We start from the raw sequence: 13,657 nt of genomic DNA on the forward strand, positions 1-13,657 counted from the left end.
GCATGATCGAGTAATTAGAGGCTGTATCATAAGACATATGTACAAGGGGGTCAAACTAAGGTTGTGTGTGCAATCTTAATTTTGTAATTTCTGTACTTGTCTAAAGCCTTGTCCCCAGTAGACAACAGCTCCGCTTTAATCACCCTAACAAAGCTGCAAGGAGAAGAGTGGCCGCTTTCGTCCCCCATGAACGACGTTACACGACGATAAAAGCAGCGGACCTTAACGCCGCGTTAGGCTCTGCTCCACACCCCGCGATGCCCAAGCCCGGCGGGCCGGGGCAGGTGGGCTGTGCCGGCGGGGCCGCGCGGCGGCGGCGCCCGCAGGGGTCGCTGGCGCGGAGGCGGCGGGCGCATGGCGGGACCGGAGGCCGGGGCGGGCCGGGGCGGGCCGGCGTGGGCGGGCCCCGGGGCCGGCCGGGCCGGGGGCGGCGGGGCCGGGCAGCGCGCACAAGTCGGCCGCGAGTTGCAGGCGGCCGGCGGCGGAGCGTTGGCTGTAACTTGACACCGGGGCGAGAGGCCGAGCGGAGAGAAGGAGCGAGAGCGGCGGCGGAGGAGGAGAGGAGCGGAGCCCCAGGGAGCGAGATGGTGACCACCTCCTTCCTCTCCCCTTAGCGGCGCTCCGTAGCAGCAGCAGCAGCAGCCGCCGCCGCCGCAGGAGCACCGGGGACTCTTGTCTGCCGCGGAGCCGGAGGCAGCCTGCGATGGGGACTGGACGGATCCCCTGAGCTCCCGGGAACTTTCCCGGCCGCGGGCAGCCGGAGTCGGGCAGGCGGATGGAGGATGCGCTTCGCCCGGCGGGCTGCGTGAGCCGGCGGCGGCGAAGGGGAGGATGAAGAAGAAGCAGCAGCACGGCGGCGGGGAATGCCCGGCGCCCCGGTCGCCCGCGGCGGCGGCGGCGGCGGCGGGAGGGGGCCCGGGCCAGGGCGGGGGCTTGAAGAGGCGGCGGCCCCTCTCGCTGCTGCCCTTCCTCTCGCTGCGCGACTACGGCTTCTGCATGGCCGCCCTGCTGCTCTTCTGTTTGGGCTCCCTCTTCTACCAGCTCAACGGGGGCCCCCCGCACTTTCTGCTGGACCTGCGGCACTATCTGGGTAAGGGCGGCCGGCGGCGGCGGGGACTTGTTGCGGCTCTCCCTCACCTCCCGCGGCGGCTGGGCTGGGGCCTCTCCCTGCGCCGGGGACACGGCCGTGGGGCAGGGGCGGCCAGAGGCCGGGGCTGCCGGGCAGGGTGGGCAGGCGGGGCGCGGGGCCGTAAACGCTGACACCGGAGTGGGACCGGTCGGCGGCGCCCCGAGAGCCGAGCGCCCTGCCACAAGTTCATGCTGGTGGCGAAGGCAGAGTCCCCTCAATACTTTCTCAGCCCCGAGACCGTTCTGCGCCCGAGGGCGGCTCTTTGTGTTCCCGGTGGCCGTGGCAGAGCGCGGTGTGCCGGCTGCTCGGGCCGCCAGGTCGGTCCGAGGAGGAGCGGAGCGGAGGGCAGCGCTCGCTGCCTGCGGGTCGCACCCCGCGGGGAGCTCGGGCGCAGCCGCCCTGAGCTGTCAGCGCCTCCCCACCGTGTGCTGTGCCCCGGAGAGGAGGAGCGGGGTACGGGTGGCCCACAGCAGAAGACGGTGTTACTAAAAAAGAAACAAACAAACAAACCGCAACTAACCCAAAACCCCAGCTGCACTTTGTGAACCAAGCATCCATCCTCGTGCAGCAGGTTTGCGTCTGGAGAGAAGGGTGTGCTAGCAGGGTCAGTGCAGCAGCGCTCAAACACTCGAGCTCACTCTGGTGCTTTGCCAACCTGGTTGCCTGCGCAACCCCCAAGGAGGTGCCCCGGAGGAGCGGGTACAAGCCCCACGCTGTGGCCTGTAGTTCTCATCCTCATGCTGACCACGGGTTTTCACGTGGTTTTTCATTGTCATTTTCATTTCAGTGTCCGCATTGCTAAATGTTGCTTCCCTGCTCAGCAGAGTTGTGTGAAAAAGAGTTTATCGTGAGGTCGAGTGAGTACCTTAGACTGGCAGGACTAGTTCAGGTGGTGGTAGGACAAGGGGGAATGACTTTAAACTGAAAGAGAGCAGATTTAGTTTAGCTGTTAGGAGAAAATTCTTCACTATGAGAGTGATGAGGCACTGTAACAGGTTGCCAAGAGAAGCTGTGGATGCCCCATCCTTGGTATTGTTCAAGGCCAGGCTGAATGCGGCTTTGAGCAACCTGGTCTAGTGGAAGGTGTTTCCTGCCCATAGCAGGGAGATTGGTTTAGATTGGAAGGCACCTTAAAGACCATTTAGTTCAGTTCTGTGATTCTGTGATATGAAATAGGGAACAAAACTGGAGTGTTTCTCAATATAAGAAGATTACTACAAAATAATTTGTGGTGTGAGTTTTTACCACATTAGCCGCTCTGTTTTACTTGTCTGTGAAGGTAAGGCTTTGGTGGTACATGCTGCAGAAGGACAAGCTGTAAGAGACAATGTTAGGTTGCAAACAAAAATACAGTTCGTGTATTTCAGAAAAATAAAATCCTTTTCTATGTGTACATATTTTATGAACATCTTGAGAATACAGCCCTGTGTGTGTGTGTTTCTTTTCTTTATGGGAAAACTATCCCACGTCTTCAGTTAACTAGTGAGAGAGCATGAAGAGGCAGTAGAACAAGAGACAACAAACACAAGTTGCAACAAGGGAAATTCCAGTGAGATATCAGGAAAAAAATTTCAGTGTGAGAGGAGTTGGAATGAGATGTGTGTGAGTGTGTGAGATGTTGGAACAGGCTACCCAGGGAGGTTGGGATGTCCTTGCAGATATTCAGAATTCAGAATATTCAGAACAAGCCCCTGAGCTGCCCAAGTTGATTTGTCCGTGTTTTGTTGGGGAAGTAGGACCCGGAGAACAGAATTCACTTCCAGATAATGTTATATTCTGTGATTCAGCTGTAAAAAGCCAGTGAAAATTCAAGTGAAAACAGAAGAAGAAGAAAGCTTTGGATATTACTTCACAAACACAACAGCAATTTTGGCTTGAGTTTTAACGACTTTTTATTTTTTTTCCTTTAATATTACAATTAGGAAGAAATTCCTTCACTGAAGAGGAAACTGAAAAATTTTCCACCCTAGAATCACAGAATTTCTAGGGTTGGAAGGTACCTCTACAGATCATCTAGTCCACCTCCCCTCCCAAGGCAGGGTCACCTAGAGCAGGTCAACACAGGAATGTATCCAGGTGGGTTTTGAGTGTCTCCAGCCAAGGAGGCTCCACAACCTCCATGGGCATCCTGTTCCAGTGCTCTGCCACTCTTAACATAAAAAAGTTCTTCCTCATGTTGAGGTGGAGCTTCTTGGGTTTCAGTTTATGGCCATTGCTCCTTGTTCTGTCATTGGGCACCATGGAAAAGAGTCTGACACCATCATCTTGGCACCCATCTTTGAGATACTTATACGCATTACTGAGATCCCCTCTCAGTCCTCTCTTTTCTAGACTAAAGAGGCACAGCTGGTAGAAGACTATGTTTGCAGTTGACTGGTATTTTAGTGGGATTAAACACAATCTCTGGTTTTCAGAGGAAAGTTTTTGTCAATTTTTAAAATTTTAATCTTCTTCAAGGATAAATGTTACTTAGCTTGGCTGAGAATAGACTGCAAGAAAAACGGGGTTACTCAGCTTCTTACTTCGTGGCCTTTTGACTGCTTTTGAGGGATGGGGGAAGTAAAACTAACATCTACTACCCTAACTACTCTAGCCAGTAGTTGCATGTCTGCTGGAACATCTTCTGACACCTGCAGATGAAAGGCTTGGAAACCACTGCGTCTTGGAGAATGGGTCATGATAATTTTTGTGAGGTGCTCAGCAAGTGCAGAAAAGCCTTTTTTTGTGTGAGCCTGAATGTGATGAGCCTCTGGGGATGGAGCACAGTCTTACTGAAAATGTTTTGGGGTTCTTTTGAAGTGCAGGATTCTCACAGGAAAAAGTAGACAGATCTGTTAATCTCTGTCAATGAACTTCTGCACTTGTTCTATGAATTAGTGTAGGAATTTCCTTTCTGTGCCTGAGTGACCTGGCATGTTAAGGAGATACAGACTTGCCTAACATCCTGCACCGGGCTGGTGGCTGAGAGGGAAGCAGAGTCCTCGTGGCTGGCTGGAGTCCTAGTACCCACTAAGCAAGCTGTGCTGCTGCCTCTGCAGACAAGTGGGACCTACTTTGGGTGCTAAGGTGTCTGTTTGCATGCAACTTCATGAAGTTACTTTATACTTCCTTGGTCTACAGTTTCATTTGGGTTGTCAAAGTTGATCCATGTGGGTGACATTGCAGAACGCTTTATTTTTTAAATTTTTTAAGTGAGTGCAAGTTCTACAAGAGTGGTGCGTGCTCCTTGAGGTATCCATCCGGGAAGGCTTTCAAATTAGGAACAATTTTTTTTGTAACTAGAAGGCTTATTGTCTTCCAGGGAGCTAACAGAACTGCTTGGAGGAATAGGTATTGGAAATCCAGTCCTGCTAACTACCAAAGCCGTACGTGTAAATGTGTGTTTTATACAGCAGTTGGAAGTTTCATGACGTTAAAAAAAATTAAACTTTTTTCCCCTCTGAAGCCACAGATTCAGTGTACAAGCAACTCTTTCCTTGTAGTCCTTCTAACCCACAATATATGGTGTTAAAATTTACATCTCCGAACAAAAATGAGCAGTTAGTTTGTAAACTGTGTTTGCAGTGCTTGAATTTTGCAGTTGCTCTCATTGTGTTTAAATCTACAAAATCAAGGAGTTGCCTAAAGGGAGTATTAATTTCTCTAGCTATTTTGTGCCTTCCATAGTGTGGGGAGGGGTTGTCTTGTCTGACTTCAGGGTTTTTATTTGCATTTGCAAGTTTCAGTGCATTGCTCAAGTTTAGTTATGTTACTGTGAGGTGAATGCTTGGATTCTTTTACCTCAGAACTTGAAAGAAAGTTCCTGAGTAACAACACAAAACTTCAATAGTGGTCTGGATAGAAATCACACCTGCATCAGGCAGGTGTGTACATAAAAGAAAATCAAGACTGTGAAAACACTTGGTTTGAAAACTTTCATTTTTTTCTTAAGCCTGCATCATATGCTGTGGAGGAGGTATACATTGATTTTCAAAGCAATGAAGTGTGAAAGTTTGCTAGTTCTATTAACTTTCCTTTGGAGGTGGGGAAGATGAGTGTGTTTTCAGAATATTCAGACTATTAGTAATTTTTTTTTCCTCTCCCAGGCCAGCTTCTCTGGTGTCTTGTCCATATATGCCTCTCTTTTTGTTTGGTTGCCATACTGATCGCAGAGAATCTTGGAAAAACATTATGGCAGTTTGTAGGGTAGACAATAACTGTATTCAGTATTTCCACTTCACATCGCCATCTCTTTTATACCAGAGTCATCCAGAGCAAATGAGAGTAGAGTAGTAGATACGAGGCTGTGTTTCATCATTTATTCTGTTCTGACTTCAAGTTTACAGTAATTCAGAGTACAGAAAGGTCTGTGGAAAGCTGATGGTTCCTGCTGTCTGTTCTGGATGTGGCTTGCAGTGACGCGGCTCAAGTTTCACACGGTAGTCATCCCATCAGGAGGGATCTAGAGTCCTGTTTTTCAGCATTAAATTATTGAAGAGGGCACAGACGTATGTGGGTTGTTTCTAAAGAATCTGGGGAAGATACTTAAAAGCACATCTGTTGCCAGTAGGCTTAGATTTGCTATATGGGGGTGCATACCAGTCTTGGACCATCTATGAGCTCCAAAAATCAGGAAGGTTTAAAAACTGCCAGGTTTTCCAGTAATGAACTGCGGTATTGGGATTTGCACAAATGAGGTCTTGCTTGTTGATTCTGCCAAGGTAATCCTGGCTCACTAATCGAAAACCAACTCCAGCAGTGGGAGGAAGTGAGAAGAGTCTTCCCTCAGATGAGTAAGACACAAATCGTAAATCTTGAACAGCCCAGTGGCTTTTGGAGAATGCACTAGGGACTCCACTCCCCTGCAACTGCAGTGGTTTTGTATTGCTTTATTCTTCCCTGCATTGGCTTGTGATACATACATGCTTCAAATTACAGAAATGAGAATTTCTGAGGGCTTGTAGCAACCCTCTAATGGCCAATAAAAAAATAAAACCTTTGGATCTTCAGTATTTGCTGTGCAAACTTGTCGTTTGTGTCAATTAAAACATTTCACCTGTTGAGCTTGCTGGGAGCCTGCCAGCAAGTACACTGGTTTGATTGCATGTGAAAGTTGCTTGTGCTGTGGTTGCCTGTGCAAGATGAAAGTCTTAAGTGTCCGCTTGTGTTCCTCAAACAATTGCTATGCTTGGTGGGCTTGGTAGCTTGAAAGTTGTCACAACAAACAGTTATGTTTATTTGGGGAATATAACCATAACAGAAGAAGAAAGAAATCTGAGTATTTGGGGAGGCTGTTAGAAAAATCTCCAAAATATTTTAAACTAAACAGCAAGTGAAACTTCTTACATAAATCGGGGAAGTATGAATTTGCTTTATTTTGGTAGGGTGTTGCAGTTGGATTTTTTGGTTGGTTGGTTTTGTTTTCTTTTTTCCCTGTGTGACTTTTTCATGTTAACCTATTAAGAGAGGCACAACAAAATGATTATCCAAAGAAAACAGTAAAAGTGACTGTCAGTGTTTTGTATACAAATTTTTTATAAGCTGTAGAAGGGAGGAACAACAGTAGGATTTTTGGGTTTTTTTGAGAGGGATTGGTTGAGTTTTTAATTCTAGTAATACTGCATTGATATCTAGAATGATGTAAAGCACAGAATTCTTCAGGGCAAGCTTTTCTAAAAAATAGAAGCACCTAGCAATCTTTATTTTTTCAGGTAGACAGCATGCTGCCTTTACATGGCCGAAAAGGGTTGTCTCATCCACTTTTGTTTTGCATATGCATGGATCAGGAATCCTTTACAGTTTTGAAGGCTCTTCAGGTGTGTGAGTAGGAGAAACACCCTCCAGGAAAGACAGTCAGGTCTGTAGGTGAGATTGACTGTGTGGTGACACAATAACCATTTCTGAAATGCCTATGCTTTAAAAAGGCCCGGGTTATGTTCTTACTGACAGATTTTATTTCTTATTGTTCTCAAAAGAGAGAACTCTTCTGTACTCTAAAGCATTTTGATTATGGCCTGAGAGGATTATTTAGTTGCAATACACTTGAAATTAATTACATTTCAAAATTCATTAACATTGTAGGGAACTGAAAGGTCAGTTTAGAAGCTGCTTCCTGAAAGCCTTGAAAAGAGATGGTCTGAACCTAAATCACAAGTCTGTATGTATACCTTTCTTAATTAGCTTTTCTGTCCTCTTTAGACTTCCTCATTTTGCTATTGTGAGAGCCATACATATTATCTTTTAGATAAAATATGTTTGGACTTCCATTTAGGTTGCTAAACTCTCAAGTTACAAGTGAGCTTTTTTGGAAGACAAAAGAGGAGCCTCATCTCCAAGTAGCTTTTGTTAAAAGACTGCTCATCACTCACAGCTTGTCTGATGGTAAGATTAACAAAGCTTTGCCTAACCCATGGTGCTGTCAAGAAATACTCTGTGGAGAACCAGAATGCACCTCATTTTATGACCAAGGTCATAAAACTCAAGCCTTTTCCTTTCAAGAAGATTACTCTGGACTACATCATGCTGGCTGGCCAAAACACTCTGTACAGTGAAGTCATAGCAAAAAATGCTTAAGACTGTGTGAATGTGTTGTGATAATATTCTAAATATATTTGGAAAATTGGGCAGCATTTATTCAGGAATATGTTTTCTGCTTTTAATATCAGACTCCAGTCTGGGAATCAGGAATTGCATATAAGAATCAGGAATTGCATATAGGCATCTGTGTATATATTTCTTTTTTCATATTGTCAACTTTGCCATTTGACAAGGGATTTAAAGGATTAATTCAGTCCTTGATGAAAGGGAATATTACTACATCTTTTTCAAAAATTTATTTTTTTGGTTTACTTTCAGGTTATATGGCAGTGTGGTATATACACCTGTGAGGGAGCAAGTCTGCTGTTAAATGGGATGTTCCACTTGGGCCTGAGGAGATAAGAGAGGCTTCAGTTCCCTGCCCTGACAGACTTCATGTGACATTGAACAAGTCATGTATTAATTCTCTCTGTGTTTAACCCCATTTTGTCCACATGACATTTTGAAGATAAATGTGTGACAGGATGTGATAATCTGAGATATTGTAGTGTAACAGTCACAGAAATACCGAGAGGAAAGAGATGCTTTTGATAAATCCTTTTGTTGTGGATGGGTTCTGGCTGTATGAAAGAGATAAAGTAGATAGTGTTAGGAGGGAGCTCCTGTGTAGACTGAGGCAAAGTCAGTGGTCCAGCTGCTTTTCTTTCAAGGATGTCACCACTGTTGACTGTCAGAGTGTCTGTGCAGTTTCACTTCAGGAGTTACTATTATATTTGGTTTCCAGAGTCTCATCAAAGGGTTTCAGTTTTTAGTTGTATCCTCCTCTAGAAGACTTCATGTCCAGGAGAAGGTAACCAAATCATTTATTTCTTGTTTCCCGTGGCGCTGCTTAGACTTGATTTGTGAAAATGCAGTTTCTTGAAGCCTTGTTCACCCTAAGTGAATGGCAGGCACTTCATTCTCTGTCAGAGTACTGAGCCAAAAGGAACTGTGACTGTTAGGAGGAAAAAAACTGGTTGTTGCAGTGGTTCTCATATTTTCATACGAAATTAGGGAGAAGGAAGGTTGCTTTTGGTTGAGGTTTTACTAAGAATGATAAACATTGACGGGTGCTAGAATGGGAGACTGTAGCAAAAGTAACTCATACAGAAGCTACAACACTTCATGCTCTGTGGGGAAAATAGAGACTGTCTAATTTTTTCCCCCCCCTTACCTCTGGTAAAGGGTCTGAGATTAATTAAAGTTTGTGCTAACTGTACTGCAGTGATTTCTGGTAAAAACTGTTTTGAAATCAGTAGCACATGTGAAAATCACCAGTGACAGTAAGTGGAAGTTCTTCATTTGTTATTTAAGTACAGGGCTCTTTTATCAAAATTTGTAGAACATATGATGAGGGTATAACTGAGAGAATTGGGTTTTACATTATTTTTGGTGGGAACACTCTGTAAAATGGTTGAGCAGGTATCCTTTTTCTACCCCCTGTTTCTAGATGGTAATTGATTCTTTCTGTCCCATTATTTAAATTCATACATTAATAAAAAGTGCGTCTGCTCTCTCTTGTGTCTAGCAAAAATCTGGGATTACTGAAATTGCTTTAGTGTATTTTGTATGATAGTCACCACATTTTTTTGGAAGTAAATTTTGAGCACTTAAGGAAACCCTTCTTTCTGGGTTGTTTTCTTAGCTTCATGTGCAAGTACTTGCACATTGTTAGCTTCCAGCTCCTGTAACTTGTTCAAGAAGAGCTGTTTGTTTTGTTTTCATAGCTGTCCCTCTCTGCAAAGACAAGTTTTCGGGTAAGGTGTAAGGGTTTGTTTTCATCTTGGACTGGACAAACAGGTCTGTTGTAGGGTTCTTTTGAAGTTGTGACTTTGCACTTGCTGCTGACCACCTGTGAGCTCTGTTTGAAGTTGCAGTGGTGTGAAAGAAAGCCCTGTGTTTCCTCTGTTACAAGTACAGCCAAGGAGGTCAATAGCCACTCTGTGTGATCATGCGAGTGTGTATGAACACACAAAAATCAGCTACTGCATTGTAGTAACTTGAGGATGCTTCTATTTGGATTGTCTCTCCTGAAGAACTGGGGGTAGGGGGAGGTCCTCCTGTCTCCCTTCTGTGCTGTTTTGTTGGGGTTTTTTTGGACTAGTAAGTTTTGGAGCTAGGGCTTGCAAGGGTGTAGGTGCTGTTCATTCATACCATGGGGGCAGGAAAGACAGGAATTCTTTCGAGATTGGCGAGAATTAGGTTCTTCTTTGGATCTTGCTATAAGATTCATAGTCCTCTCAGCTATTTGTCTGCCTTTCCTGTCTCATCAGTGGGGGGAGAGAGCCATTTCCAGGCCATTACAGTTTATTATAGACATGATACAAGCAGGATCAGCCCTTTTTGGAGATGTCTATTTAGCCTGTTGACATTAACTTAGAAGGGAACAGCAAGTTGGGATGGGCTGCCACTGCTTTAGCCACTGCTGCCTTTCCCTGGGCAGCAGAGGTGCTTGCCTGCAAGAGACCTAGTCTGACTGGTACAGCAGTGGTTCCACAAGCTTTTTTTTAGCTTATGCTTCTTCAAGTTGTTTTTTGGGGGGTTTTTTTGGGTTTTTTTTTGGGGGGGGGGGGGGGTTTTTTATGGCTTTCAAGTGAAAGCTGTGGAAAGTGATGACACGATTTTTTTTTTTTCCAACTAGGAATGTTTCCTCATTGTTATTGGTGAGCAGGCAAGTAGATTTTCAAACATAACTTGTGTTTATGTAATAAGGCATTTGTTTTTCTTTGTTTTAGAATCTGGGTTTGAGGATGTTTGGAGACTGGAGGGGTGGATAGGAAATGGAGAGCAATTATTTAACTGAAATTTATTTTGCTCTCCTGCTCTTTAGAGCTGCACTGAGGGAAGCAGACCCTGTTGTGTTGAAAATAGATGTTTGGCTTTGTTTGTAAGCCTGGAAGCAGAATGATTAGGTTTGTGTTACAGTTTCTGAGTACTAATGCTTTAGAAATAGACATTTGGATGCTTGCCAAGGCTTGCTACTTATCATACTTAATGATTCAGAGTAGAAGTCATCAGGAGACTGGGATGGGGATCGTAGTCTCTGTGCCTGTTTGAGTGAAGAAGCAGTACATCTCTGCCATAAGTAAATAGTATGTTTCAGCACCCCTGAGAGTGTTTATTTTAAAAATCTCTGCTGATCAAGTGGATGGTTGGTTCAGTTTAATGTAGCTGCCCCAGAGAGAGGATGCCAGCATAACATTGTACTCTTATAAGGTTGCTAACTGCTGGCAAGTGACAATTCTGTGAGATGAGCTGCCGGTGCCTGGATGAACAGTTGCTAGTCAAGGGGATTTGATTTATTATTTTCACTTTTTTTTTTTTTTTAAATTTTCTAATGTGGAATGTCGTGGACATTCCTGGGAGAGGACTTGCTCCATACAACTGTTATTGTTAATAGATATTTCTGAAATGCATACAACAAAGTTGTTAGAATAAGTGAATGTTTCTTAGCTTTTACTTAATTACTGCTGGAGACTGTTGTCAAGCTTCTGTCATTGCTTGGCCTTTTAATGGAATGGCAGATTTCTTTGGAGGAACCTTTGATTTTCTCAAAGATTTTTACATGGTGTTTCAGCCCAGATTTCAAAGCTTGCTTTTGAAATCTAAATTCCAGTTATATGTCTTTTTACCTTGGGAACTCTTTGGGAATTCAGATTAGAGCTTGCATTGTTTCTGTGAGGGACTGGGGGGTCTTCTTATTCTATCCGGGTTATGAAGTTTTATGCTTTTCCTTCATGGCAGTGACTTGTGTTGAAATGGCCATGAGTCCTGAAGGGATTGGAGCATGGGAAGCCTTATGATGTTGTTTCAGAAAGAATTTGAGAATTATCTCACAATATACAAGTTTTGGGTTAGATTTCAGGTGACACAGTAATTTTGTGAATGTTTACAAAACTGATTAATGTTTTTATGCCTCTGTTTATCTCATAGCAATTAGGAGGAGAGAGCATTAAGTACGGCCAATATTGATGCAGTCTTTTTGTTCAGTCTTATTTTTTTGTTCTCTTATTACCTTCCAAGAACCTCTTTGTCCTTCTGTTCCCCTTGTGTTTACAGGTAGTTTCCCAGTCCTTTTGTTACTCTGTTCCTCTGTAACACCAAACCGCATTTAGCAGATGGAGATTTCCCAGTCATGAATTACTGGTGGTCCTATTTCCTTCAACCAGATTTTCTTTTTTCAGTGGCTTGCATCACAGAGCAAATACTCTTGCCTCTTTTGCTGGCCTACATCTAGAGAAGAGCCACCTGAACCTCTGCATTGAAAATCAGAAAAAAATGGGATCTTAGAAGAAGCATCCCATAAGCAGCCCATACTTTTGCATTCTTAAAAGGTAAGGAAAAATACACAGAAAGATCTTGGAGGTGTGATGTTGGTAGAGCTCCACTGTACAAGTTTGATGAGATTACAGATAGAAATTGTATTCAGATTGGGCAATACAGTGTCAAGAAGAGGTTGCTTTAAATAGGAGAGAACTATAGGGGGAGGAGGGGACAAACTTGGTGTCTTGATCAGTAAAAATTATACAAGATTTAGAGTGTGCATGGCTTGTCTGTAAGACCTTTACTCCTTGTTTCAGAGGTTCCCTCTGAAGTCAGCAGGGAGAGACAGTGGTATCTCCAAAGACTAACTCAGGCTTCTGATGTGTCTATGCTGACAAAACCTCCGACTTAAGCACAAAGAAATGCTTGAAGTTTGGGAAGAATCTGAGTTGTCATGGTACTTACTCTCAGAAACACTTGTTGATGACCAGTGGTAGGCTTCCAAAGAGGAGGTGGAGAAAGATAGGGCAGGGAGGGAGGAGCTGGGACGTTACAGTAGAGAGATTTTTAAATAGAGAGGTCATCACTTCATGTCAGCAGGTCATTGAAACCTGACTGCTTAGGATGCATAAAAATAAGGACTACATAAGGCACTGGAAAAATAGCACTGCAGGGGGTATCTACCCCTGCTTGATGGGTGGATTTGGTGCCATGTTTGTTTCTCCCTAGCTCTTGCAGTTCCATGAAAATGGTGCACAACAACAGCTTTGATATGATCTGAAATGTTGCAGCAGATATTGTAAGGCAAAGGCTGTGAAATTGCTGACTTCTCAATTCCTTTCATGCGTGCAGCTGATTGTTTTTTTCCTAGCAGAACTCCCCATACAAATGTGCAGATCTCTTTTGTGTTGCCTGTTGGGAGATAGCACAATAAGTAAATTAGGGTGAATAATAAAATAGCAGAGCCTAAAGCCTACCACCTGTTTATCTGAGGTTTTGTGGGGGTTTTTTTGTGACAGGGGGTTTGGTTTGATTTGGTTTGGGGCTTTTTTTGGCAGGGGGGGTCTTGTTTTTGTGAAGTAGAGATTCTCAGAAGTGTGATTAAATGAAAGCTGAAATAGAAAATGCTTCATCCTCTAACTGCATGCTCTCTACCTTGCCTCACTATTATAATGAGCAAAACCTATCACTTAATATCATCCATTCAATAATATCTTTCTGGGGAGTCAGTCAAATTCAGCAGGAGTTATTTAATCTTCTGATGAACAGCCTTACTTCATTAGGCCTGTTGCATTTTTCCCTGTCTAGTTTTGAATCTGATACTTGTCTCATCTAATCAATGAAGCAAATTTTGGCAAAGCTCTGTGATTCTTTATAGCTCAGCACTTGTCTGTTTTTTGCACTATGCTACATGGAAACAGCTGACAGCTTCTGTTCTTTTTCCTCTGGAACACTTTGGTTATGAATTTTAGAAGCTGAAAGATTTTTAAATAGCGTATGGTATTTTTCACCTTCTGACCCCAGCTCAAATACAGCTGAGGCTGGCAGTAACTGAATCTTACTGATACTGTGCTGAGGTGTTCAGTTAGCTGTGTGCAGTAGGTTCATTTAGGTGGTTGTGATACTGGACTCCCTTCTTCACTCCGCTGGCTCAAGGATACTGCCTGTCATGCCAGTGTGAGAGTATGTAGCACCAGTGGAGGATCAATG

At 44.2% G+C, this 13,657-nt stretch overlaps 1 protein-coding gene across 2 annotated transcripts in view; it reads left to right on the plus strand.

Moving 5' to 3' along the window:
• Positions 1-416: 416 nt before the first annotated feature.
• The window catches only part of UST (uronyl 2-sulfotransferase), a 170,475-nt gene continuing 157,234 nt past the window's right edge, over positions 417-13,657 (plus strand). For both annotated transcript variants that reach the window (XM_048297608.1, XM_048297609.1), the window contains exon 1: positions 417-1,090. In XM_048297608.1, coding sequence (XP_048153565.1) covers positions 832-1,090 — 259 coding nt within the window. In that variant the 5' untranslated portion in view covers positions 417-831. The remainder of the gene's footprint in view (positions 1,091-13,657) is intronic.

The sequence above is a fragment of the Corvus hawaiiensis genome, chromosome 3 (assembly GCF_020740725.1).
Source record: "Corvus hawaiiensis isolate bCorHaw1 chromosome 3, bCorHaw1.pri.cur, whole genome shotgun sequence".
Classification (NCBI taxonomy): Eukaryota; Metazoa; Chordata; class Aves; order Passeriformes; family Corvidae; genus Corvus; species Corvus hawaiiensis.